At 45.2% G+C, this 27,810-nt stretch overlaps 1 protein-coding gene across 3 annotated transcripts in view; it reads left to right on the top strand.

Moving 5' to 3' along the window:
* LOC135540083 (ephrin type-B receptor 2-like) overlaps positions 1–27,810 on the top strand; it is a 154,347-nt gene that overhangs the window by 50,723 nt on the left and 75,814 nt on the right. For all 3 annotated transcript variants that reach the window (XM_064966424.1, XM_064966423.1, XM_064966425.1), the window contains exon 2: positions 18,566–18,645. In XM_064966424.1, coding sequence (XP_064822496.1) covers positions 18,566–18,645 — 80 coding nt within the window. The remainder of the gene's footprint in view (positions 1–18,565; positions 18,646–27,810) is intronic.

The raw sequence follows: 27,810 nt of genomic DNA, 5'->3' as shown, positions 1-27,810 counted from the left end.
CCTGTGAATCGGCTCCTCTGTAAGTCCCGCTCACTTTCTTCTTTTCTTTCCCATGTTGGTCTTCTCTCATCTCTCCTTTTCTTCCAGTCCCCACTCCCTCCCCTTTCTCTGTCTCTCTCTGTCACTTTCTCTCACCAGCTGATGGACAAAGTACCTGCACATGATTCATGAGATGTATTCTATCAAAGTAGCAGATTGTTGTTTTATCACACTCATTTTAATAATATGACCAGCTTCTGTCTAATATGTTATAGGACATTAGCTTTCTTTGTGATTTTGTGTGTGTGTTTGTGGTTTAGTTTGTACACAGTGAACAAAAACATGTCTTGTGCCTTCATTTGGCACCTGTTGATGTCCCTCTATCAGAATTCTGTGGGCCCTTTGTAAGAAAGGTTGTCAGAGTGAAATGACAGAACACCCGATAGAGCAGCAATTAATAGACACACACACACACAGCTCCCTCTCTATCTCTCTCATTGAACATTGGCATTGATGGCTTTTAAGAAACTCTTCACCTTTGAAATGGCTGTGGAAGAAGGCTTCTGCGTGCCTTACAAACATAACAATGTTTTACTTGTGCAGTATTGTCAGCTTTTGTCAAGGCCTTCCCTTCATAGGAACAATGACTAGAGATGTGCTTTGCAGAAATCCTCTCTCTGAAAGGCCCACTATGTGCTTCCATCCTAAGACAGAGCATATATCTATTCCTCTCGTTGTTGTGGATAGCCTTTTTTAAAAGACAAAATAAGTCTTTGTGGGACGGGTTTTATAGAGGGTGAGTACCAGAGAAACATCCTGTTCAGACGAGGGTCAATCAATTGTCTTTGCTTGAGGGTTAGAATTAAGACCGAAAGGGGATTGCTTGTTTACATCTCTAAAATGAGATATGATTTTAGAGTTCTCATCTGTGCCAAAGCTAAACCAGGTGGAACAACCATGGATTACATTGTTGCCATTGACTACAATGTTTTCCAGATGGTGAAGTTTGGATAGCAATTCAGTCTCTCTGCCAGCATTACAGTGATTTGAATACCTTGAAGCCGAGACATATAAACCAATGAAAATGTGGCTCAGCAGGTTTTTCCCTTTCGTGAGATCATCTTCTGTAAATCCCCACACAACAAAGAAAGTTATTACAACAGTGAGAATGAACAATCCTTTTCTGTTGATGTCGACTTTGGCGTCTTTCGTGCCAGTAACCATAGAAACTAAAGATTGACTGGTTCTGGGACTTTGACAGCTCTTCTGTGGCCTCATGTATGATGACTTACAAAACCGTCCTCCATCCAGAGGCCTGGACAGATTGAACAAACAGATGAACTCTGTCTACCGGCCAATACTTCCTGATGTCATTGCGTTCAGACAGCAGTCTGGAAGAGCAGATGTCTCTTTTGAAATCACCTATCAGAGTCAGGTTTTTGTGTGAAATACATCCCTGCCTTTACCCTCCATAGTAAAACCTCTACGGCGTGAGAGGGTCTATGAACACTGGCCTGTGCTCTGTTCTGCTTACACAGTCTAAACACCTCAAACTCAACTCTGGACCGCAAAGCCAGTTCCACAGCATTTTTCATTGTTCCTCTCTAATCAGGGACTGATTTTAGACATGGGACACCATTTGGGTGCAATTAATTATCATGTAGAACAGAACTAGCAGGCTCCGGGCCTCGTAGGGTAAGAGTTGAATACCCCTGGTCTAAGCTTTTGAGTCAGGTGGGAAACACAACTAAAAACACTTATGCGTTTTAGCTGTTTGGGAGATAAGTAAAGCAAACTGCTCTGTCATCTTAAGTGACTGTAATGACTGAAAGCAAATAGACGACAGGGCTCAGCACATCTCACAATCAGCATGTCACATTCCAAACAGAAACAACACAAAAAACCACAGAGCTACTCTGGACCTTGGACGAGCCAGGCTCTGTTTGTTTACCTCACAGGTTTTACAATAAACCTTTATCTACATTGTAAGGCCAACGGCAGTGTCTGGCCTCCACCGCCGTGTTCCAAGGCTGATTTTAGGTGACAGAAGTGTTTTTCAACAGGCTAACAGCAGGCCATGCCTGTTTTTCTACAGGTCTGGTCTGGTCCGCCCTCAGAGTAAACCCCGAGTCTTAGTGTGGTTTGTGGGGGTTGAATGCTCTCCTCTGATTGTTACAATGGACAAGGACATACAGGCATATACCTCTTATTTCCCAGAGCCATAGCTTTACCTTCCCCAATTTGAAGAGCTTTATAGACACACACATAGAGTCACAGACAAAAAACATGCATGCAACCAAATACTACAACCACATCCTGCCTAAATGACTACCGCCCCGTAGCACTCACAACTGGAGCCATGAAATGCTTTGCAAGGCTGGTCATGGCTCACATTAACACCATCATCTCAGAAACCCTGGACCCACTCCAATTTGCATAACACCCCAACAGATCCACAGATGACGCAATCTCTATTGCACTCGACACTGCCCTTTCCCACCTGGACAAAAGGAACAAGTGAGAATGCTATTCATTGACTACAGTTTAGCGTTCAACACCATAGTGCCCTCCAAGCTCATCACTAAGCTAAGGACCCTGGGTCTGAACACCTCCCTCTGCAACTGGATCCTGGACTTCCTGGCGGGCCGCCCCAGGTGGTGAGGGTAGGCCACAACACATCCGCCACGCTGACCTTCATTCGCGCAAAACTGAAAGCGCGAACCACTGCTTTTAATCAGGGCAAGGCACCTGGAATCATGACCGAATACAAAAAGTGTAGCTATTCCCTCCGCAAAGCAATCAAACAAGCTAAGCGTCAGTATAGAGACAAAGTAGAGTCACAATTCAACGGCTCAGACACGAGAGGTTTGTGGCAGGGTCTACAGTCATTCACGGACTTCAAAAACAAAACCAGCCTTGTCACAGACCCTAATGTCTTGCTCCCAGACAAACTAAACAACTTCTTTGCTCGCTTTGAGGACAATACAGTGCCACCGACACAGCCCGCTACCAAAACCTGCGGACTCTCCTTCACCGCAGCCAACGTGAGAAAAACATTTAAATGTGTTAACCCTTGCAAGGCTGCCGGCCCAGACGGCATTCCTAGCCGCATCCTCAGAGCGCAGACCAGCTGGCTGGTGTATTTACGGACATATTCAATCAATCCCTATCCCAGTCTGCTGTTCCCTTAATGCTTCAAGAGGGCCACCATTGTTCCTGTTCCCAAGAAAGCTAAGGTAACTGAGCTAAACGACTATTGCCCCATAGCACTCACTTCCGTCATCATGAAGTGCTTTGAGAGACAAGTCAAGGATCATATCACCTCCACCCTACCTGACATCCTAGACCCACTCCAATTTGCTTACCGCCGCAATAGGTCCACAGACGACACAATCGCAATCACACTGCACACTGCCCTAACCCATCTGGACAAGAGGAATACCTATGTAAGAATGCTGTTCATCGACTACAGCTCAGCATTTAACACAATAGTACCCTCCAAAACCGTCATTAAGATCGAGACCCTGGGTCTCGAGCCCGCCCTGTGCAACTGGGTCCTGGACTTTCTGAAGGGCCGCCCCCAGGTGGTGAGGGTAGGAAACAACAACTCCACCCCGCCGATCCTCAACACTGGGGCCCCACAAGGGTGCATTCTCAGCCCTCTCTTGTACTCCTTGTTCCCATCTCAATCATCAAGTTTGCAGACGACACGACAGTGGTAGGCTTGTTTACCAACAACGACGAGACAGCCTACAGGGAGGAGGTGAAAGCCCTTGGAGTCTGGTGTCAGGAAAATAATTACACACTCAACGTCAACAAAACAAAGGAGATGATCGTGGACTTTAGGAAACAGCAGAGGGAGCACCCCCCAATTCCACATCGACAGGACAGTAATGGAGAAGGTGGAAAGTTTGACCTTCAACACAGGGGCCCTTCAAGTATGCGTGCTTAAGTTTGCCGACAACACAACGGTGGTAGGCCGATCACTGATGAGACCTGACAGTGTGGTGCCAGCATAACAACCTCTCCCTCAATGTGAGCAAGACAAAGGAGCTGATGGTGGACTACAGGAAAAGGGGGCCGAGCACGCCTCCATTCACTTCGACGGAGCTGTAGTGGAGTGTGTCGGGAGCTTCAAGTTCCTTGGTGTCCACATCACTAAGAACCTATCATGGTCCAAACACACCAAGACAGGTGTTGTCATGCCCATTTCACGACTATTCCCTCTCAGGAGTCTGAAAAGATTTGGCATCCTGACTGCTTGCATCACGGATTGGTCTGGAGCTACTTGGCATCCGACTTCATATTTATTTTTTTGCACTGACTCTTGCACTCTCTTGCACTCTTTTTTTATTTAACCTTTATTTTTCTAGGCAAGTCAGTTAAGAACTATTTCTTATTTTACAATGACGGACTACCCCAGCTAAACCCTCCTCTATTAACGCGGACGACACTGGGTCATTTGTGCATTGTCCTACGGGACTCCTAATCACAGCCGGTTGTGATAGTACTGAGATGCAGTGCCTTAGACCGCTGCGCCACTCGGGAGCCTACTCTCACTGATACTTCAATGACACTCACACACACACACACACACACACACACACACACACACACACACACACACACACACACACACACACACACACACACACACACACACATATTGACACCACACACACAAACAATCTTGTACAGCTAACCTTGTGGTGACACACAATCCGGTCCCGTTCAAAATCCTATTTTCCCTAACACCTAACCCATACTCTTACACTAACCCCAACCTTAACCCTAAACCTAACCTTAGCTCCTAACCCTAACAGTAATTCTAACCTTAATTCTAAACCCCTTAGAAATAGCATTTGAGCTTGTGGGCACTAACAAGATGTCCCCAGGTGGTCAAATTTTTGTTTGTTTACATTTCTTGTGGGGAATTTTGGTCTCCACAAGAATAGTTAAACACGTCCACACACACACACACACACACACACACACACACACACACACACACACACACACACACACACACACACACACACACACACACACACACACACACACGCACACGCACACACACATCTATGCATAGTCACTTCACCCCTACCTTCAGTACATATTACCTCAATTACCTCAATTACACACACATCTATGCATAGTCACTTTACCCCTACCTACAGTACATATTACCTCAATTACCTTGACTAACCCGTACCCCTGCACATTAACTCGGTACCGGTAGGTACCACTTCTATACCGCCTTGTTATTGTTATTGTTTTCCTTTTGTTTATTTAGCACATTTTTCTTACTTACTTTTTTACAAAATTAAGGGCCCATAAGTTAGCATTTCACTGTAAGGAATAGCTGTTGTATTCGGCGCATGTGAAAAAAACAATTTGATTTGATACTGAGGATTTCAAGGAAAATGGTTGTGTGGAGGAGCTAGAGTGCAGAATTATTGAGAAATTGTGTTTTTTCTGGTCTGGGATTACTCTATTTTTTTGCTGTGGTACAGCACCGGCCCAGTTGGTGTGTAGGTGTATTGGAGTTCTCAGCACTCAGTAATGTGAGAGAGTACAGACACTTTAAGTGGAAAAATGTGTCTGGTGAGTATTGTGTCTTGTAAACATAGCTGGGTCCAGCTGAAGGGAGTGCTGCTGTGCTGTCCCAGGCAGCTCAACTTAACCCTGTTTATAACCATTCAGAGCTGGCCACCATGAACCCATTAGCTCTCCATCTCTGGCCCACAGGTGTCCAATGTCTCGGATAGCTGTAGTTAATGTTAGTTTAGTGTTAGGAGGGCCTTAAAATTCTTTAATGGTACACACTTTCCATTGTGCTATGCATTCAGTGATGGAGAGGATGTTGATGGCAGGGATTTGGGGTGCCAGTGTGTGGAGTGATATTTGGGTTAGTGTAGAGGCATGTCCTGGCTGTGTCTCTTTACGCTAGGCTCCTCAGACAGGAGTAATGGTCCCAGCAGTGCAGGACTAGACCCACTGTGGAGCCTGTCTCAGAGCCTGAGCTTTATAGAAAGAACCCTGGGAGGCGTGACCGGTCATAACTCTTCCACAGACAAGTGGACGACTAGCTCATAGGCCAGGAATCTGAAGCAGGTCTGCCATTCCTCTGTTCCCTGATACGTGTGGTCCCCAGGTCCAGGGGGTCCTGGTAAAACGGTCATGACCGTGAGGAGGTACACTCATCTCCTACTCGGTTCAGGGAACTTAAGGGAGGTGGGCTGGATATGGAGCGTCTCAGAGAGCCGTAACAAGCCTGAGTGTTAGGAGGCATGCAGGGAGGGAGGGTGGAGGGAAGGGCTATCCACCTGGAGCTTCTGGAGTCTGTCTGCTGCTAAGCATGGCCTCATCATTCAGTCACTACACCAGCCATGCAAAGGCATGCACTCAAACACACACAGGCACACAATCAATTATACACACACACACACACACACACACACACACACACACACACATAGGAATCCATTAGACACACCCCCACAGACACTCTGTAATCCCCCCCTCTTTATAGGAGGATCTCTGGTCATTATCCGTCTCTAGCCATTTGTCTGTCAGGTGATTCATACAGGCCTCCCCACATCTTTACTATTTCATATCAGTCTTGTCCCCTTTTCATGTTTGAGTAAAGTCTCCATTAACATTCTTCTATTGAAGATTACGCCACACTGGGGTGAGTAAATATATAGGCTAGCTAGACCATGCTATTGATTATGCAGCAGGGAAGGTGGGGTTGGAGATATCATGCAGACAGAGATCTAGCTGATGGCTTTCCTGGCAGACAGACTGCATTAACTGGCAATGGATCAACTCCCCTAGTTTGACCCTGTGATGCTCACACATCAAATGTCACTGCTCAAATTCCTCAGCACTGAAACTACACAGAAAGGGCTGAAGGTTTAACATGGCAATCTAGGGCATATGCAATTCTTGTGATTCATATTACTGAGATGAGATTTAAGGACAGAGTGGTGAGATATTCTTGTGTCCTTTATCTTGTAATAGTTGTGCTACCAGATTATATTAGTTATACTTGGTGGGATGGTTGTGGAAAATGAATTGAGGTTATTTGAGTCCCCAGATCTCGGTCATCATCCCCTGTGATATTTAGCTTTTACATTTTCCTGGAGGCTCCTTGCCATACAACAGACAAGGGCAGCTGTTGCCAATCTCTAACACAGGCAGGCACAAACACGCCTAGGGGTTTCAAACAGCAGGATGCAAAGTTTCTTATTAATCTCTGTTCCCTGATATGGGTTCTTTTTATGGATCCGGATACCAATGTTTTGGTTTGTTGCCAATGTCTCAAACAGTGAGAGTAAACAGTATGTGAACTCAATATGCTGGCCATGATAATCTCCCACTCTTGTGTCAGGTCTTTTGTTCTTTTGAAGCCTCTTAGTAGGATACGGGGCCAATGCCTGTATTCCCACCCCACCCTTTCATAAATCTTTTAAACACACGTTACAGTAGGGAAGCTACACATTACAGTGTTGGGGAAGCTACTCTGAAAGTATAGTTTACCAAGCTACCAATTACTTCACACTGGAAGAAGTTAATCTACACTAAAGCTACCCTTAAGAAAAACATACTTTAAGTTAATTTGAAAAATAAGTTCACTACATTCAAATGACTTTGTGATAGTCTAAATGATCTGAATCTGAAATGTCATGGAGTACAAATTGCAAGACAGGTCACTCTGGGGTCAGATGTTAATAGCAAGAACAGATCACTCTGGGGTCAGATGTTAATAGCAAGAACAGATCACTCTGGGGTCAGATGTTAACAGAATGTGTCATTTACCCTATTGAACACACAAAAAATGGTTTCAAGTGAGAATTGACAGGTTTGATGCCAAAAAAATAACAGACATTCACCCATATTTTATTTCCGTAAAAGAAGTGGTGTGCTGTTCCGCTGCATAGCAAAAAAGTATTTAACTACTGGAAAAACTATCAAGATTTTAATTTACTTGAACTACCACCAAGATATTGCAAAATGTAGTTACATTACTAGTTGAATAACATGTTGTTCACTACTCCCCAACACTGGTTATGGTATTTGTTGTAGATACAAGCTACACATAATGATGTGTTTATATTTCCCCTGTGCCCATTTTAAGCACATGCCAGGTAAGGCACAGGAAATTGGAGAAACTGTCAGTTCTTGGGATTCAAAAAGTATTGACTTTGGAGGCAAGGCTTAATAATGTGTCACGTTCTGACCTTAGTTCCTTTGTGATGTCTTTGTTTTAGTATGGTCAGGGCGTGAGTTGGGTGGGCAGTCTATGTTCTTTTTTTCTATGATTTGGTATTTCTGTGTTTGGCCTGGTATGGTTCTCAATCAGAGGCAGCTGTCAATCGTTGTCCCTGATTGAGAACCATACTTAGGCAGCCTGTTTTCACCCTTGAGTGGTGGGTGATTATTTTCTGTTTTGTATCTGTACCAAACAGAACTGTTTCGGTTTCCTTTCGTTCTCTTGTAGGATTTGTATTTTAGTTTTCTGAGTTCTATTAAAGAATATGAACACTTACCATGCTGCACATTGGTCCTCACCTTCTACCACCACAGACAACCGTTACATAATGGTGTGTAAAGTCTGTAATTTTAATTTCAATGTTATTTTCACGTGTTCTTATTTCCCACTTAATTTTTCCCCAAGTCGATTGATAAACGGCCACAATGAAGCAAAAGCCCGTCTCTGCGTGAGAGGCAATGACTTATTTTACATACCATGAATAATTCACATGTCCGGGTGAGTCACATATATCATTAAACAACATGAAATCAGAAGCCCCATTTACAGTTCATGTAGCACTTAACCTAGAAATGATACACGATTTTGTATATCAATGTTGAATCTAGGAAACTACTGTAGGTGTCAAGCATTCACAGCATGCTGTATACATTTGTTTTTAAGATTACCTGCTTCAATCGCTTTAGCCAATCAATAAATAAGGGACTTGTGCCTAGAGACAAACATCAGAGTATCAGAAATGAATCACATTTAACCCTTAATGTCCAGGACAGTGACTCACATCCTGCATGGCCCAGATTTAAATACATATTCAACCCGATATGAGGAGAGTGGAAGCTCAGAAGCTTAGTCTCACACATTTCCATCTCATGCATATTTCAGGTCAGGCAGAGAGCTGTGGGACATAGCAGGGTGTTGTAGTACAACGGTTACTCTCTGACAGCCAGAGAAATGGTCCATCTGGACTTCCTTCTCTCTATCCACCAGTCTATAAAGCCACAGCCCCCAGCTCCATCCCAAACACTAGCCCCAGCCCCAACTCCAGCCCCAGCTCTAGCCCCAGCCCCAACTCCAGCCCGAGCTCCATCCCCAACTCTAGCCCCAGACCCAACTTCAGCCCCAGCTCCATCCCCAACTCTAGCCCCAGCCCCAACTCCAGCCCCAGCTCTAGCTCTAGTTCCAGCCCTAGCCCCAGCCCTTCCCCAGCTCCAGCTCTATCCCCAGCTCCAGCCCTAGCTCCAGCCCCAGCACTAGCCCCAGGCCCAGCCCCAGCCCCAGCCCTAGCCCTAGCCCCAGCCCTTCCCCAGCCCCAGGTCCAGCCTAGCCCTAGCTCCAGACCAAGCTCTTCCCCAGCTCCAGCCTTAGCTCCAGCCCCAGCTCCAGCTCCTGCCCCAGCTCCAGCCCCAGCTCCAGCCCCTGCCCTAGCCCCAGCTCCAGCCCTAGCCCTAACCCCAGCCCTAGCCCCAGCTCCAGCCCAATCCCCAGCCCTAGCCCCAGCCCTAGCCCCAGCTCCTGCCCCAGCTCCAGCCCTATCCCCAGCCCTAGCTCTAGCCCTAGCCCCAGCTCCAGCCCAATCCCCAGCCCTAGCCCCAGCTCCTGCCCTAGCCCCAGCTCCAGCCCAGTGACATGGAGGACAGGACCAGGTCACCAGTTCTCCAATCCTTAACTGATAAGGATCAGGAATCAACCTGGTCTCAGAATTATTATTTTTGACTACTTTAAAAGCTCTTAAAGGATGTGGAATAGGCAGTAAACTCAATTGTTTGTCAGTCTAATGGCTCGGAGTGTCATTGACTGGTTAATGTGAAGGCATTTTAGAGGGGTCAGGAATCAACCAGAGTCAATCTGGAGTACTTTACCCATCTCTCTGTCACCTACACAGACAGTGTCAGAGCCATTTCACTGATGTAATGCATCTCAGGCCTGCACATACATTGCTGACTTTCTGGCAGGGCTTTGAATCTGAAATGTAGAAACAGAGATCGGTTTTCTTTAGTCTCTGAGGCGTGCTCATAATCTCATAGCACAGACTTGTAGTGGAAGGGGAGACAGCCCTGCCGTAGCCCTGTTTCACTTGATTGATCAGGTGGTGACCATTCTTCCTCCCCATTTACTGTTGAGGTTGATGGTTCTCAATTCACAGTGGAGCACTCAAATAATTGTGAAATATAGTGTCTTTCAGAACTAACTACATTGTAATGTGCAGTGAAACTGTGTGCTAATGATGTGCCTACAGTTACTGCTAATAGCAATAGCACACTCTCTGGATGCATGGAAAGAATACTAAATGTTGAAAAGATTGGCAAGCTAGCGCACAGGGGTGTTGTAATCCATGATGATGGAAGACAGGTTTTGGAAAATTATTTAGTATATTATTTTGGAATAGTTGGAAAAACCCTTTAACATGGGAGCTAAGCATATCACTGATGGTGTGTTTACAAACTTTGTTTACAAGTTTGTTTACAAAGTTTGCAGCCATTTTTATCTCAATATTAAATCATTTCTGGATAACAATTAAGTATCTTTCTGTGACTGTTTTCAATTAAAGTGGTCAAAAAGAAACAAAAATAGCTTCTTAGCAAAGAGCAATTACTAGGACTGTCTGGGAGTGGGTAGGGTGAAACTGAAAACTAGCTGTTATTGGCAGATAGGTTTAACTCTCTTTCTCATTGATCTAGCAACTCATTTACCACCTGGTGTTGTCATTATCATCATTTTCACAATTTCACAGTATTATTCCAACCTCATAGTGTGGAAATATATATAAAACACAGGAAATCACGTTTTGGTCCGTGATTGACCTATAAAGTTACGTGGTATAATGGACACACTGAAAAAGGGTCAGGAGTGTCTACTATTTTTGTCATCCGGTAGTTTGACACATTTCCTTACGGAAACAATCAAGTATTTTTGATTAGATAATCTTGTGAATTAAATGGGCTTTCTTAGAAAAGGCTTAAGACTGGAGAGTGTTTGGATGAGTGATTCAAAGGAGTGCATAGAGGACTTGACCTAGAATATAGTTTTTGCTTGATTATCTTTTTAGTTTTTGGTCATTGCTCCTTTTCCAGGCTGACAGGTTATTATATTAAATGATAACACAGTGAGTTCTGTAAGGATTACTGTAGAACATCCTGCCTGAAGCCCAGGGGAATGCTATGCTGTATCATTCTGTCAGCAGTCAGAGTGCTCCACGTACTGTGTGGTAGCATATTTCACAGGGCACCGTCTGCTGCCAAAATCAACTGCCCAACTTCCTCTCTCTCCCTCGGAGCAGGCCGAGATCCCCAGCCTCAGCCGTGTCCCTCTAAGTCCCACCTCATCACTCCTCGAGCCCCTACATCATCATCAGAACCCCAGAACCGGGCATTGCAAGACCCAACAATAACCCCCAGTTACCCATAAATCTCCCTGATAGAGTGATGTCTCTCCAAAGACACATGTTAAAGTACACCGGATACTCAGGGCGGCATGCCAAGCCCAGTTTGACTCTTTGAAAAAAGTCGGGGTTTGGGCTGATGCCACCTCATCCACAAAGCCTGTTTCATTGTAAATGCAGGATTACTGATTCATTTTCCGCACAAGGACATGTTGTAATGTGGTGGTGGGAGCCCCACCTAATGGACCCTCCTTGTGTTGAAAGATTTCTGAGACGGCTCGGGCTCAAATGAAACCGAGCACTGTACTTGTTATTCTGTCCAAAATGCCATACAGTAGCAGTCTGCGTCCATCATTATGGGCATCAGTCTTACCTCAGCACGGGCAGTTTTTCCAATGCCAGTGCCCATGAATGTAGGCACATTTCTTAGCTCTGTCCACAAGAAGACTGCCCTCTGTGGTCTATGGTATTAGCTTATAGACATATTGTTCATGTTAAGATATAGCTGTACCGCCATCTATAATCCACATTTACCATTAAATATAGCCTATGATTCCAGGTGTTTAATGACATAGAAGTTCATTGAGTTTTACACACCACAGATTTGGTGAGAAAAGCTATGTGGTGCTGTAACCTGCTATTTCTACCGTGGTGGGAAAGAAAGTATAAGTGGCAGCTTTGATGTAGAAGTCAATGTTGAATGATTTGCTCCATAGAGGCTAGGCTATAGTACAGTTCTCCTGGTGAGGAGGATAAAAGAACATCACCCCTGCAAGCCACGACATGCTGTGTTTTGGAGGTCAATCGCTTCTTCATAAATACCCTCAGTAAACTATAGACATAGTTTTGATACAAGCCGGGTTTTGCCCATATTGAAGCTGGCTAGAACTATAACAGTATTCTACATGTGTAACGGTTTTCATGCGGTGAAAGAGAGTCGGAACAAAATGCAGCGTGTAAATTGTGATCCATGTTTAATGAAAAAAACGGAACACAAATCTAAATACAAGCACTACAAAACAAAGAACGTAACGAAAACCGAAACAGCCTATACTAGTGTAAACTAACACAGATACAGGAACAAGGACACTAAGGACAATCACCCACGAAACACACAAAGAATATGGCTGCCTAAATATGGTTCCCAATCAGAGACAACGATAAACACCTGCCTCTGATTGAGAACCACTTCAGACAGCCATAGACTTAACTAGAACACCCCACTAAGCTACAAACCCAATACCAACACACCACATACAAAAACCCCATGCCACACCCTGGCCTGAGCAAATTTATGAAGATAAACACAAAATACCTCGACCAGGGCATGACAGAACCCCCCCACCTAAGGTGCGGACTCCCGGACGCACCTCAAAACAATAGGGAGGGTCCGGGTGGGCGTCTGTCCATGGTGGCGGCTCCAGCGCGGGACGTGGACCCCACTCAATCACCGTCTTAGTCCCTCCTCCTCGCGTCCTTGGATAGTCCACCCTCGCCGCCGACCATGTCCTAGTAGTCCTCACCCAGAACCCCACTGGACTGAGGAGCAGATCGGGACAGAGGGGCAGCTTGGGACAGAGGGGCAGCTCGGGACAGAGGGGCAGCTCGGGACAGAGGGGCAGCCCGGGACAGGGGCAGCTCAGCACTGAGGGGAAGCTCGGGACTGAGAGGAAGCCCAGCACTGAGAGGAAGCCCAGCACTGAGAGGAAGCTCAGCCAGGTAGTTGAATCCAGCAGATCCTGGTTGGCTGGCAGTTCTGGCAGATCCTGGCTGACTGGTGGATCTGGAAGAGTCTGGTTGACTGGCAGATCTGGAAGAGTCTGGTTGACTAGCAGATCTGGAAGAGTCTGCTTGACTAGCAGATCTGGAAGAGTCTGGCTGACTGGCAGATCTGGAAGAGCCTGGCTGACTGGCGGATACTGGCAGACTGACGGCTCTGGCTGCTCCACGCTGACTGGCAGCTCTGGCTGCTTCATGCTGACTGGCGGCTCTGGCTGCTCCATGCTGTCTGGCGGCTCTGGCTGCACCATGCAGATTTGCAGCTCTGGCGGCTTCTTGCAGACTGGCAGCGCCTTGCAGACTGGCAGCTCCTTGCAGACTAGCAGCTCCTTGCAGACTGGCAGCTCCGGCTGCTCCATGCAGACTGACAGCTCGGGCTGCGCTAAACCGGCAGGAGACTCCAGCAGCGCAGGAGAGGAGGAAGGCTCTAGCTGCGCTGAACAGGCGAGGCGCACAGTAGGTCTGATGCGTGGTGCTGGCACTGGTGGTACTGGACCGAGGACACGTACACGAAGCCTGGTGCGGGGAGCTGCCACCGGAGGGCTGGGGTGTGGAGGTGGTACTGGGTAGACCGGACCGTGCAGGCGCACTGGAGCTCTTGAGCACCGAGCCTGCCCAACCTTACCTGGTTGAATACTCCCGGTTGCTCTGCCAGTGCGGCAAGGTGGAATAGCCCGCACTGGGCTATGCAGGCGAACCGGAGACACCGAGCGTAAGGCTGGTGCCATGTAAGCCGGCCCAAGGAGACGCACTGGGTGCCAGATGCGTAGAGCCGGCTTCATGGCATTTGGCTCGACGCTCAATCTAGCCCGGCCAATACGCGGAGCTGGAATAGAATGCACCGGGCTATGCACCCGCACTGGAGACACCGTGCGCACCACAGCATAGCACGGTGCCTGCCCGGTCTCTCTAGCCCCCCGGTAACCACAGGAAGTTGGCGCAGGTCTCCTACCTAGCGTCGCCATACTCCCTGTGAGCCTCCCCCAATAAATTTTTGGGGCTGACTCCCGGGCTTTCAACCGCGTCGCCGCGCTGCCTCCTCACACCTGCGCCTCTCAGCTCTCGCCACCTCTAGTTCTTCTTTGGGGCGGCGATATTCTCCAGGCTGATCCCAAGGTCCTTCTCCGAATAATTCCTCCTCCCATGTCGATACCTCCTTTTGTTGCTCCTTGGGCGGCTACACTCCCCTGGTTTAGCCCAGGGTCCTCTCCCGTCGAGGATTTCCTCCCAAGTCCAAAAGTCCTTTTTACGCTGCTCCTGCTGCTGCCTTTGCTGTTTCTCCTGTGGCTCCTGCCTGTTGACATGCTGCTTGGTCCGTTTGTGCTGGGTGATTCTGTAACGGTTTTCATGCGGTGAAAGAGAGTCGGACCAAAATGCAGCGTGTAGATTGCGATCCATGTTTAATGAAAAAAACGTAACACGAATCTAAATACAAAACAAAGAACGTAACGAAAACCGAAACAGCCTATACTAGTGTAAACTAACACAGATACAGGAACAAGGACACTAAGGACAATCACCCACGAAACACACAAAGAATATGGCTGCCTAAATATGGTTCCCAATCAGAGACAACGATTAACACCTGCCTCTGATTGAGAACCACTTCAGACAGCCATAGACTTAACTAGAACACCCCACTAAGCTACAAACCCAGAATCAACACACCACATACAAAAACCCCATGCCGCACCCTGGCCTGACCAAATAAATGAAGATGAACACAAAATACCTCGATCAGGGCGTGACAACATGGCTGCTCCGCACTGTTGTTCTGCATTATTTTGACAACACTTGCTGAATATTCATGCTTTATGACATGAAAATAAAGGAATAGATTATTTTTTTAAACTTTTTTTTGTTTGTTAGAGTATAGGCAGTGAATTTGTGAATTATGTGTTTGTGTATAAGTGTTGTATAGACAGGGATCTGCATCTGTTTGGAAGTCTGCACTTGTTGCCTGTTTCCTGCCTGGTGTAGGGCAGTGGGAGCTGGGAGATGAGATGGTCCACCCTGGAGGAGGGCAGTGGGAACTGGGAGATGAGATGGTCCACCTTGGAGGAGGGCAGTGGAAACTAGGAGATGAGATGGTCCACCCTGGAGGAGGCACGTGGGAACTGGGAGATGAGATGCTCCACCCTAGATGAGGGCAGTGGGAAATTGGAGATGAGATGGTCCACCCTGGAGGAGGCATGTGGGAACTGGGAGATGAGATGCTCCACCCTGGATGAGGGCAGTGGGAACTGGGAGATGAGATGCTCCACCCTGGAAGACTGCAGTGGGAACTGGAAGATGAGATGGTCAACCCTGGAGAAGGGAAGTGGGAACTAGGAGATGAGATGGTTCACCTTGGAGGAGGGCAGTAGGAACTGGAAGATTAGATGGTCCACCTTGGAGGAGGAAAGTGGGAACTGGGAGATGACATGGTCCACCTTGGAGGAGGGCAGTGGGAACTGGGAGATGAGATGGTCAACCCTGGAGGAGAGAAGTGGGAACTGGGAGATGAGATGGTCCACCCTGGAGGGGGGCAGTGGGAACTGGGAGATGAGATGGTCCACCTTGAAGGAGGGCAGTGGGAACTGGGAGATGAGATGGTCCACCCTGGAGGGAGGCAGTGGGAACTGGGAGATGAGATGGTCCACCCTGGAGGGGAGCAATGGGAACTGGGAGATGAGATGGTCCACCCTGGAGGAGGGCAGTGGGAACTGGATGATGAGATGGTCAACTCTGGAGGAGGGCAGTGGGAGCTGGAAGATGAGATGGTCCACCCTGGAGGAGGGCAGTGGGAACTGGGAGATGAGATGGTACACCCTGGAGGAGGTCAGTGGGAGATGAGATGGTCCACCTTGGAGGAGGGCAGTGGGAACTGGGAGATGAGATGGTCCACCTTGGAGGAGGGCAGTGGGAACTGGGAGATGAGATGGTCCACCCTTGAGGAGGGCAGTGGCAACTGGGAGATGAGATGGTCCACCCTGGAGGAGGGCAGTGGGAGGTGGGAGATGAGATGGTCAACCTTGAAGGAGGGCAGTGGGAGCTGGGAGATGAGATGGTACACCCTGGAGGAGGGCAGTGGGAGCTGGGAGATGAGATGGTCAACCTTGAAGGAGGGCAGTGGGAGCTGGGAGATGAGATGGTACACCCTGGAGGAGGGCAGCGGGAGCTGGGAGATGAGATGGTACACCCTGGAGCTGATAAGGAGAGCTCCCTCCCTGGCATCCATCAGTCAGACTGCCATGCTCAACCCTACACACTAATTGGCCATCCATCTCTCAAAGCCTGACCTCCTCGCCTCAAGTTAAAGCATACTCACACTGTACCCACCCAAATCAAGCACATGTGTGGTCAAACACACACATAGAGCTCTATGGCGGGTCACCTGTCCTGTCCTGTTCTTTCCTGTCCTCTGTTGCATCCCCTGTTCTGTAGACCTGGAGGGGAATCACTGTGCCTGGATTAAAAGGGTTGGCAATGTACCAAATTCACATACCTTGAAAACCTACTCTATGAATGAGAATTAATTGTATTTTCACTTGGTCTCAAAGCACACTACTGTGTGTGCAGGAAGCTTTCTCATCCACCACCATTGTGTATTGCCCATCTGCTAACGAGGCGTGTAATACATTTGGAACACACTGCTCTGCAAATAACCTTCTCCTACACTTCTTAGAAATAGAAGTTATACCAGGTACTCACTCCTTCCCTCCCTGTTCTCTAAACCACCACACTCCCTAAACCACCACCAAGGGGTTCATCATTCTCACTTTGCTCCCCAGCTAATTATCATTATCATTACGGAGGATAATTACCATTTCACTGCCTAACACCCATGTAGACTGCGGAGTCGCGCAACGTTATCAATGGCAGCACAAACGCAGCCTCCTCTGCCTAATTATACGATTTGGGCTTTGTGATAACTAAACTGAATTGGATGTGAAATGTGCTATTATGCTTTGTGTATGTATATTGGTGAGGCTCTGAGATTCGGCAAGTTCCTAAAAATACATTTGCGGCATGTGGAGCCTGTTAATTAAAAGCTTTGGTTTCCTCTGGTATATAAAGGGGAAATCCACGTGTTATGAAATGCGGGAACATTCTAAATTATATTGGGGGCTTTTCTCTTTCTTGTGTGAGTTTAGCCATACTGCACTGTGGAATCAGACCACCCGGATCATTAGCCCTATAGTTCCTTTATCCAATTTCCGAAAGGGAACTCTGACATCATACAGAATGCATTTTTAAAATACTTCTAGTTTTTACTGAATATCAAATACATCTTTGAAAAATAGCTTTAGACTACCAATCACCAACAGTAACTTATGGTTAGAAGCTAGCTTGTCGAGAGGAGTTACATACATCTTTCTTTGCCCTTTTGGAGTTGCAGCTGATGCCTAACACCTGACGAATGTTGTCTCCATCTGCTCCAGCTCAACACTGGTGCTGCGGGGCTAATAAGCAGGGGAAATTCATTAGGCCTGCAGCACCCTCCTTCTTCCCCCCTCCCTCTCCCCTCTGTGTCCCTCAGAGAGAAGGCTCTGAAGGACAGCCTGCCTGGCCTGCCTCTGAAATTTCATTGGCTGGCCACAGAGGACCTCATGACAAACAGGAGACATATCTCTTTGACCCTAATTACCAGAGGTGTTTTTTCCCCACCAGCTAATCCAGCTCGTTTAGAGTGCGCTTGCCCCTCAAAGCCAGGGGGTAGAACTGAAGAAGCATGTGCCTGTTGAGTGGAAGTTGACCTATCATGTAGTAGCTTGGTGGCTGTGGTAGAGTTGACCAGGTTCCAGTGAACCCAGTGATCTGTTCTTTTCCATGTGGATGGTCACACTATGCCCCTCTGTTTACTACTACTGCATGTAGCCAAATATGCCCGGGTCTCAAACAAAAGCATTGCCATCTTTGACAGAGGGGATAATGGAGGTACAGTATCTGGAAATATACCATCTACAATAGGAGCATTTTTGAGACTGAAAAATTAAGTATATTTTCATTGCAATGAATCAAAATAATATCTGATCAGGGTTTGAATGGATGGACTCATTAATGGACTCCCATCTTCGCCTATGCTCAGCTGCTGTAAATGTGCACTGCTGGTACTGTATATTGTTTGTTTGAAGGTAGTTGTCTTACCGCCCTCTCTCTCTCCTCCACAGAAACACTAATGGACTCTACCACAGCGACAGCTGAGCTGGGCTGGACAGTCTATCCCGTGTCAGGCTCCAGTGACAACAGCGTGAGTGTTACCTCATCATCTACTTGATGTCATTGAATTTTCATTTGAGTTACTTAATTAACTCGATTGCTGGATTTATTAATTTGCATGCAGATGCAGCAATACTACAGTACACTACATGTTCAGTTAATTTAAGATCCTTACAGATACACTTTGGTTTTAAAGGTGCACTGCAGTCAAAAATGTGATTTTCTTGTGTTTTATATATATTTCCACACTGAGGTTGGAATAATACTGTGAAATTGTTTAAAAAATATGATAATACCCTTTTAGTGTAAGAACTATTTGAAACCACCACCTGAAATTTCAATCTGTTTTGGTGGGATGGAGTTTTGATGGGATGGAGTGACATCACTAGGTGTTAAATTAGTTAATAGACCAATAGGAAATAGTTCCAAACCTCTGCCAATAACAGCTCGTTTTCAGGTTTCCCCTCCCAACTCAAACCACTCTTAGACAATCTTAGCAAAGTTCTTGCTTGAGAAATTGCTCTTTTTTAAGAAGTTATTTTTGTTTCCTTTTGACCACTTTAATTGAAAACAATCATAGTAAATTATTTAATTGTTACTCAGAAAGATTTGATATTAAGATAAAAATGGCTGCATTGGACTTTTAACACCCAAAAGAAAGGATTATTTCTCCCTACTGTTGTGTGTCAAACTCTGACTGCAGCCCTGACTGCTGTGACAGATGTGGTACTGGTAGTATTTTCATTTCTCACGTCAAGGTCAAAGGCCAGTAATATCTCAGAAAGCTCTCTCCACAGTGAGCCACGTCTTTGTAAGAAAGAACACATCGTAAAGCTGTGCAGAAATCACGAGAGAAACAATAATCCAAATTTAACAGTGGGCTTTTGGGCTCTTTCAGAAAACATCTTCAAGCTTTTTGAAAAATGATCTCCCTCTCTTTCGTTGCAGGTGAGAGGTTTCGAGTTGGTGTTAAACTTTGCCTACTGGTGCTTTAAAAAGAAAGAAGTTCTGTGGAGGTCAATTGAGACCCATAGTATTGCGGTGGTCTATAATATTAACTGGCTACATGCTTGGTTAGGTTTACCTTGAGTTAATGGTCTCCACTTTCTACACTTTGACCTGAACTGCCCCCACTGCACCACACAATCTAGCCTTATGAATGTCATATTGTACAATCATAAATGCATTGCTAATTACTTCTGTTCATATGCAAGGCATGAAGCTGTGTGTTATATGGACTCTAGCAGCGTTTGATGCACACTATTTCCACATGGTGTGCCAAGGCATTGGTTTCATCTAGCCACACACAAGCCTAGCCCTCTCCGGGCCAGCCGAAACCAGAACCTCAGCCTCCTACACTTCTTCCCTCACCACATGATCCAGACTCCTCAGACTGGGTCCAAAACACAGAGAAATATGTTGTAGACTTATTTGCTGGTGCATTTCAGAAAACCACTCCCTATTTTATTCAATTATTTATGCTTCTGTGGTTGGTATCCAGGCTGGTTTGAATTATACTGTATCAAGCCGTGTGTCTTTAAGCACGAAAAAAGTAGGAGGAAGAAGAAAAAAGGGCTTCAACAGTCAACTGGTGCAACTTCAAAGATCTTCTGCAATAATTGAGCTCAACATCTCCTTCAACCTGAGGGCATGCTGTTTCTTCCCTGCTAGTTCTTACAATTAATATGAGAGAACAAAGAGGACTGGTGTATTCTTCTACCAGCTCTGGATTCAATCTAAACAGAACCAGCGCTGCCATTTCCCCCTTAACGAGGCTGGGAATCTTACAGGTAGTTTGCGTCACGTCTCCCTTTCATCTTTACAAAATGTAAAGTTTAGCAAAACAATCAGAAAGGTATATTTAATTATCTATATGAATAAGTCAGAACTTCAGACTTGAAAATCAAACATTTGAAAAGGCCAGTGATTAAATATCTGCCCTGATTAGATTTATTAATCAGCATCAACGCTTTAGGGTCTCAATTCTCACATCAAAGACAAGCCCCAGTCAGCTTTTAGTGTCATGTATCCCTTTATGCTAGACACAAAGTCTAGAATTGTCTACTCTTGCAGCTTCAGATGAGTTTATAAGGGGCACGCTTCTACACGTAGATTATGAAAAGCTTTTTTTTTACCTCAGATGAAACATTATGCGATGTCCGTGTTGAGGATTCTCTTATTTATTTCCCTGTGATTGGAGAGCCAAAGTACCTCTCAGGCCCTGATTGGTCAGGTACGAACGAGACCTATCAGATTCAGACGTTGGGGTTTTATGGGGAAATTATGGAACTGGATGAGGACGCAATCCATTGTGAAGTCTCATGTGGCCATTGCTTTCCCAAGTGGACCAGCACAAAAGGAACAGGTGTGATTGCTGGACTTGCTCAATATACAAGTCATAGATGCTTTACAGTAGCTATTGTCTTACACATGCATGGGTTTACGGGCTTAACTGACGGATCAGTAACATTCAGCACTGCACCACACCAGCACTTGGCCTTTCACTACTCTGTAGAGCTTCATGAAATATATCATAATGTGTTACATAGTCTGTACAATAGGGATACAAAATCGCTGCTACCATTTCACTTAGATGGTTTACATTTTTCTCCCAAGATTGAATTAATGGACATTGAATTAAATAAATGTATTCCATTTTTTTCAAATACATAGTTCTTCACTTTCCAGGTGTTGGTAGCATTACATAACCTAACATTCCAGTGAAACATGAACAAACCAACTTTTATGTGTGCTCTCCAGGTGTGTTCCCATCTGTTGCACAGTCAGTTTACCCCTTATTATAGTGGTGGCTGCAGCCCTGTATTACCTAGAATAACAGTTAAACTAAAGCAGCAGCTGAAACTGCCTCCAGTCTGGCTCCAAGACCTGAAATATGTTATGATTAAGATTCCATGTAATATTTAGTCAACTATAACACATTACTTGCCTCAGGCAGAGTAGGGAAGGTCTGTTGTGCACAGGGCAGGGCAGTGGGAGGAGAGGCTGTTTTGATACAAAGCAGAGTAGCGGAGAGTTTAAGTGGTCAGTGTTTCCCCTAAGTGGGAGTTGAAAGAGCTGTGAACACCAGGCCTTCTGACCTTCCCAGAGCTGCTGTGGAATATCACCTCTAGCCTCTAGCCCAGGGGTGTCAAACATACCCCACCGGCCCGCGAGGGGATCCAATCCGGCCTGCTGGCGGTTTGAGTAGATAAAAAAAAAGTGAACTTTAAAATGACTAAAACCAAATTGATACTGTGTAGAAATTATAATGAACCTATATTCATACAGTTTCATGACTGTCCAGCTCGCTAATAATCACTAGACAGTCAGGGAGCATCAAAAAATTAAAAAACAATAGAAATTTTGATGGCAAAGAAATATAACCAATTTTCAGTGCGGCCCTACGGACTTTGCAGACAGTTACAAATTAATCTAGACATTGCACTAAAAACACCCATTATGTGGAGAGGATGTTGAGGTCTTTATATATTAAGGCCTAATGATGTGGCCCGTGGGCTCAGTAAAGAAATATTCTGTCTGACTCCATAACACAGAACTGGATTGTGGTTGTAAAGGTATGTTGGCCACAGCGCATTCTAGTCCTAGGTGTAATTCTTTGATTTAATATTCTGCTTTAGTAATGATAAACATTTATTTTATGTCAACTTGTGAGTGGATTCAGAATCAGAGTAATAAGTCATTAATACAGTGCCTTCTGAAAGTATTCAGACCCCTTCACTTTTTCCACATTTTGTTACGTGACAATCTTATTCTAAAATCGATTGAATAAATGTTTTCCCTCATCAATCTACACACATTACCCCATAATGACAAAGTGAAATGTTTTTTTTTGTTTTTTACAAATGTATTAAAAATAAAAACAGCTATGATATGAGACTTGAAATTGAGCTCAGGTGCATTGTGTTTCCTTTGATCATCCTTGAGATGTTTCTACAACTTGATTGGACTCCACCTGCGGTAAATTCAATTGATTGGGCATGATTTGGAAAGGCACACACCTGTCTATATAAAGTCCAACAGTTGTCAGAGCGAAAACCAAGTCATGAGGTCGAAAGGAATTGTCCGTAGAGCTCCGAGACAAGATTGTGTCGAGGCACAGATCTGGGGAAGGGTACCAAAACATTTCTGCAGCATTGAAGGTCCTCAAGAACACAGTGGCCTTCATCATCCTTATATGGAACACGATTCTCTGGTCTGATGAAACCAAATTTGAACTCTTTGGCCAAGTGTCACGTCTGGAGAAAACTTGGCACCATCCCTACGGTGAAGCATGATGGTGGCAGCATCATGCTGTGGGGATGTTTTTCAGTGGCAGGGACTAGGAGACTAGTTAGGATCGAGGGAAAGATGAATGGAGCAACGTACAGAGATCATTGATGAAAACCTGCTCCATAGCACTCAGGACCTCAGACTGGGGTGAAGGTTCATTTTCCGACAGGACAACGACCCAAAAACACACAGCCAAAACAACGCAGAATTGGTTTCGGGAACAAGTCTCTGCATGTGCTTGTGGCCCAGCCAAAGCCCGGACTTGAACCCAATCGAACATCTCTTGAGAGACCTGAAAATAGCTGTGCAGCGACGCTCCCCATCCAACCTGACAGAGCTTGAGAGGGTCTACAGAGAAGAATGGGAGAAACTCCCCAAATGCAGGTGTGCTAAGCTTGTTGCGTCATACCCAAGAAGACTCCAGGCTGTAATTGCTGCCAAAGGTGCTTCAGCAAAAGTACTCAGTAAAGGGTCTAAAAACGTATGTAGACGTGATATTTCTGTTTTTTTCTTTGTCATTATGGGATATTGTGTGTAGATTGATGATGGAAAAAAAATCTATTTCATCCATTTTAGAATAAGGCTGTAATGTAACAAAATCTGGAAAAAGTCAATGGGTCTGAATAATTTCCAAATGCACTGAGGGGTGGATTCGGCACTAGACTAGTTAAAATCTTCTACTTCTTAGAGACATTTGAAGGATCTATAGATCTGTACATTCTCTATAGCCAGGCTATAATGAACTCAGTGACAGGAATATGAAATATGGAAGTCTTTTATAAGATCCTATATTCCATGCATGTCAATTCACAACAAGTTTCATTAAATGGCAGGTTTTGTCCTTTAAAGAGTTTACTCAGCATAAAAAAGCCTGGTTATGACAGATCCTGGTTATGACTTTGCATATAGCCATTTCCTTACCTAAATGGTAATGTTAAAGCATATTTAAGTATATGGAACTCATTAGAATAGAGTAACCCCTAATTTAGTATGATTGTCGATTAAAGTTGGTCTGTAAAACTATATCCTGCCTTTTTAAGACCTCTTCATCATGGGGGAAAACATCTTTGTGTGGTTATAACTTTATATGAGCACTGAAATGTCAATCCCGGGTTGGCAACTTGGCATGCATTATATTGTCATGTCTTTAATTTACTCCAAAGTAAAAATGTAAATACAATCCTTATGTAGATTGGTGGAAGGGGATTAAAGCGGCAATAAGAAGCTTGTTTGTCTAACTTTACATGTTGTACATAACAAGTGGACAATGGTAATTGAAGTTGACTGCACCAGACCATTCTACTCATGTCTCCCTGTGTGTCTCTCTCTCTGTGCCCTCCATGTGGCTGGGACTTCTGCAGTACTTGGCTCGTTTTGTTCCCCTCTTTGTAACTCAATGCAGAGACTGGGTGTCATTTGTCCTGCCCTGTCCCCTTAGGGCACAGCACTCTTACTCTAACAGATTTCCCACAACTGCAAATTGGACAACTTGGCCCCAGGAGATTTCCATTGGATTCTTTCTCCTTCATGTGAATTATTTATTTACTTGTTGTCAGTGACAGAGTGCTGGAATGTTTTGTATGTGTGTAGCTGTTCTCTGATGCTTCAGCCATCCTGGGTCGATCCTCATACTGTAATGATAAGACGTGAGAAATGAAGTTCACATTTCATGTTGTGTCATGCATGCCACTGTGGCCTTTGAATGATGTAAATGGCTCAGGAGACCGCTCCCCCTGCCAGCCCACTCCACCCCAGGAAGGAGGTTCAGTTTGACACAAAGTCCATCCTAGAGATCATAAAGACTTTATTTTGGATCATTTAATGTAGCAAAAAGCTTCCTTTTGGGAATAGTTTGTGCTTTACTCTGTAACTCATCCCTGACAGTGTGTTCTGCTTGGCTTTCCAGCAGAGACACATTGTCAGGGAGACTGAAGGTCAGCTGAACTTTAACCCCATCCTGGAGTGGCTGGCAGCCCTGGGAGTTAACAATCTAGAACATCATTCTCTGAGTCCAGCATGCTCTATAATTTCATACAGCTACAGTAAGTGGCTGGCAGTTCACACATTGTGTACTTTTCCAAACTGCGTACTAAGGAGAACTTCATAGCTACACAGAGCACATTCATCAGATGTCATTCTAAGGTCATTTATCATTCATGTGCATCATAAGGATAAGTGGCATTTAAACTCATTATTTAGCTGAAATTAAAAGATGGCCAACAATTGCCTAACCCATTGTACATCCCGTTCACACTCAGTAGAGCAGTGCAGCAGAATGCACAGTGGCACCGCTTGCGCTGTAATGACTGTCTTTATATTTGGGTACGACCCTCAAGACCATAGATGCGACCCCGGACACTTTGGCGCCCCACTTATGATGGTCCTCTTTATATTTGGGTGCCAACCTCTGAGCACTAAGGGCCAATGACACCCCATTAGAAGGAGCTCCTTTATGTGAGCGTGTGACCCCAGAACACAGGACCTTGAAGAGAGCAGCTCCTCTGGCGTGTTGTTGATTGCAAGTTCTCACTTGTTCAGTCTGTGAGCTCTTTATGTCCATAAATTAATGTTGTGTTTCAGCAGATGGAAGCTCATGCAGTGCTATGAAAGAATACCTTGATTCTGTGTGTTTCACCTTGACATATACAGGTAACTGCCAAAATAATGGAAACACTTGAGTAAATGAGGGATACAAAGTTTATTGAAAGCAGGTGCGTCCACATAGGTGTGGTTCCTGAGTTAATTAAGCAATGAACTTCCCATCATGTTTAGGGTCATGTATAAAAATGCCACATTGCATATTATTTTGGCTACCATGACTAGAAGAAGAGATCTCAGTGACTTTAAAAGAGGGGTCACAAAGGAGCATAGGGGGTTTAAAGTGTTTGTGTGTGTTTGTGTGTGCGTGTCTCAGTCACCAGATCTCAACCTAATTGAACACTTATGGGATATTCTGAAGTGGCGCCTGAGACGGCGTTTTCCACCACCATCAACAAAACACCAAATTATGGAATTTCTTGTGTGAAGAATGGTGCCGCATCCCTCCAATAGAATTCCAGACACTTGTAAAATATATGCCAAGGCACATTGAATCTGTTCTGGCTGCTCGTGGCGTTAAGACACTTTTTGTGGGTGTTTCCTTTGTTTTGACAGTTTGTTCACGTAGGACAGATGTTGTAACTGTGAATTCAATTATTATTTGAATGATGCCTTTGACTGTTATCAAACAGGAAAAAGTAATAATGTATTGCTTATAGCATACATCCAGCTACGTAGCCAACAGTACATCCAGTCAAGATGCTCTACATGGTGGTCGTGATGGTCCCCCTCTCAATAGACCTGGACTCAGATAAACAAGTCTGTGTGTGGTAAAAAACAATCTCAAAGGAGAGAGAGTTAGTGTTACAATTCCCAGCCTCCTCAAAGAGCCCTTCATCCTTCTTAACCAACCCCACCATGAACTCCTCCACCCCCCCACCACAATCAACTCCACCACCTTACCTAACACATGACCTCCCTGCAGCCTCACTCCCACTATAGTACCGGGAGGAAAAGCTGTGAAAATGAAGACGTTTCTTCTTATTTCACACTCAGCGCTTGATCGCTGGCCTCTTATTATGTCCCATTTGCTTCCCTCCACTGGCTCTGATGAAAGCAGGGCAGCAAAGCCGTGACAGGACTAAAAGGGGCCCTCCATCAAAACACATTTGTTTGGGGTCTTTTTAGCCTGGCCCTATTCCCCCTTCCCGTAGTCACTATCTCTCATTAGTGGCTACCGCCCCACCCCCAACCCCAGTTCACATTGTTTAAGTTTGATGGAGCGATGCTTGGGGCTCAGAACAAGAGAACGTCACACTCTGTCCTTTCCTGTTTAATCGGTCCACGACCTCTGTCTGAAAAGAGTGTCACTCTGTGAATGGAGGTGGAAAGGTCAATGGATGCCCATGACCCTGGATGGCTGTGTCCATTTGGATGGGGAATAGATGGGACGACCAACACATTGCCCGTCCCAGAATGTCTCTTAACTGTAAATCAAGGCCCCCATTTTGGTCAACATTAACATTCATACACTTACAGTATTAATGAGTATATTTTATTGCATATTAATGGACCATATCTGATACATTCTCATAATTCTAAAAGATTTGTAGATGTGTGTCATCAAAATGAAGACATATAGCTACCATCTGGTTGAATCACATCCAAGGTCTCTTTAATCATTGTCTACAAACACAATCTTAATAGTTTTGAGTTAGCGCCAGTATTACAATAATACATGTTCTTCATACCTTTCTCCTTCAAATCCCTCCAGTTACTAAAGGTTTTACATCTATCAGCTGCTATTAATGAACTGTACATATTTGGTATGATGTCTGTCTGTCTGGAGAGAATAATATGAATAATATGGAAATGGAAATAAAGAAGAAAAGCTCTAATTAGTCTGTGAGTGTTTGATAGAACGTGGGTCTTAAACATGAGGGCTGACTTGCTCCTCCTTACCCGTCAAACCTCTGTCAGAATCCTTGTTAAGTGGGTACTAATTTAGGAAATGATGTCAGCTGTGAAGTGAAGAGTGAAGAGGGATAAGAGGGGTTTGGGGTAAAGGCAGCACGGGGTGCAGCTGACTAGTGTGAAGAGGCTTTGGTGTTCAGAAAAGCTTTCTCTTCAGATGAACTTGTCAGGTCAAGGTCACAGTGGTTGGAGTCCTTTGCAGTAACAGCAGAGGTTGCATATGAACGCTTTACTATATTGTGTGTGTGTGTGTGTGTGTGTGTGTGTGTGTGTGTGTGTGTGTGTGTGTGTGTGTGTGTGTGTGTGTGTGTGTGTGTGTGTGTGTGTGTGTGTGTGTGTGTGTGTGTGTGTGTGTGTGTGTGTTGAAATGAAAAGTATCCCTAGCACACAAAGT

This window comes from Oncorhynchus masou, chromosome 5 (assembly GCF_036934945.1).
Source record: "Oncorhynchus masou masou isolate Uvic2021 chromosome 5, UVic_Omas_1.1, whole genome shotgun sequence".
NCBI classification, from domain to species: Eukaryota; Metazoa; Chordata; class Actinopteri; order Salmoniformes; family Salmonidae; genus Oncorhynchus; species Oncorhynchus masou.
This window is presented reverse-complemented; position numbering and strand designations above follow the sequence as displayed.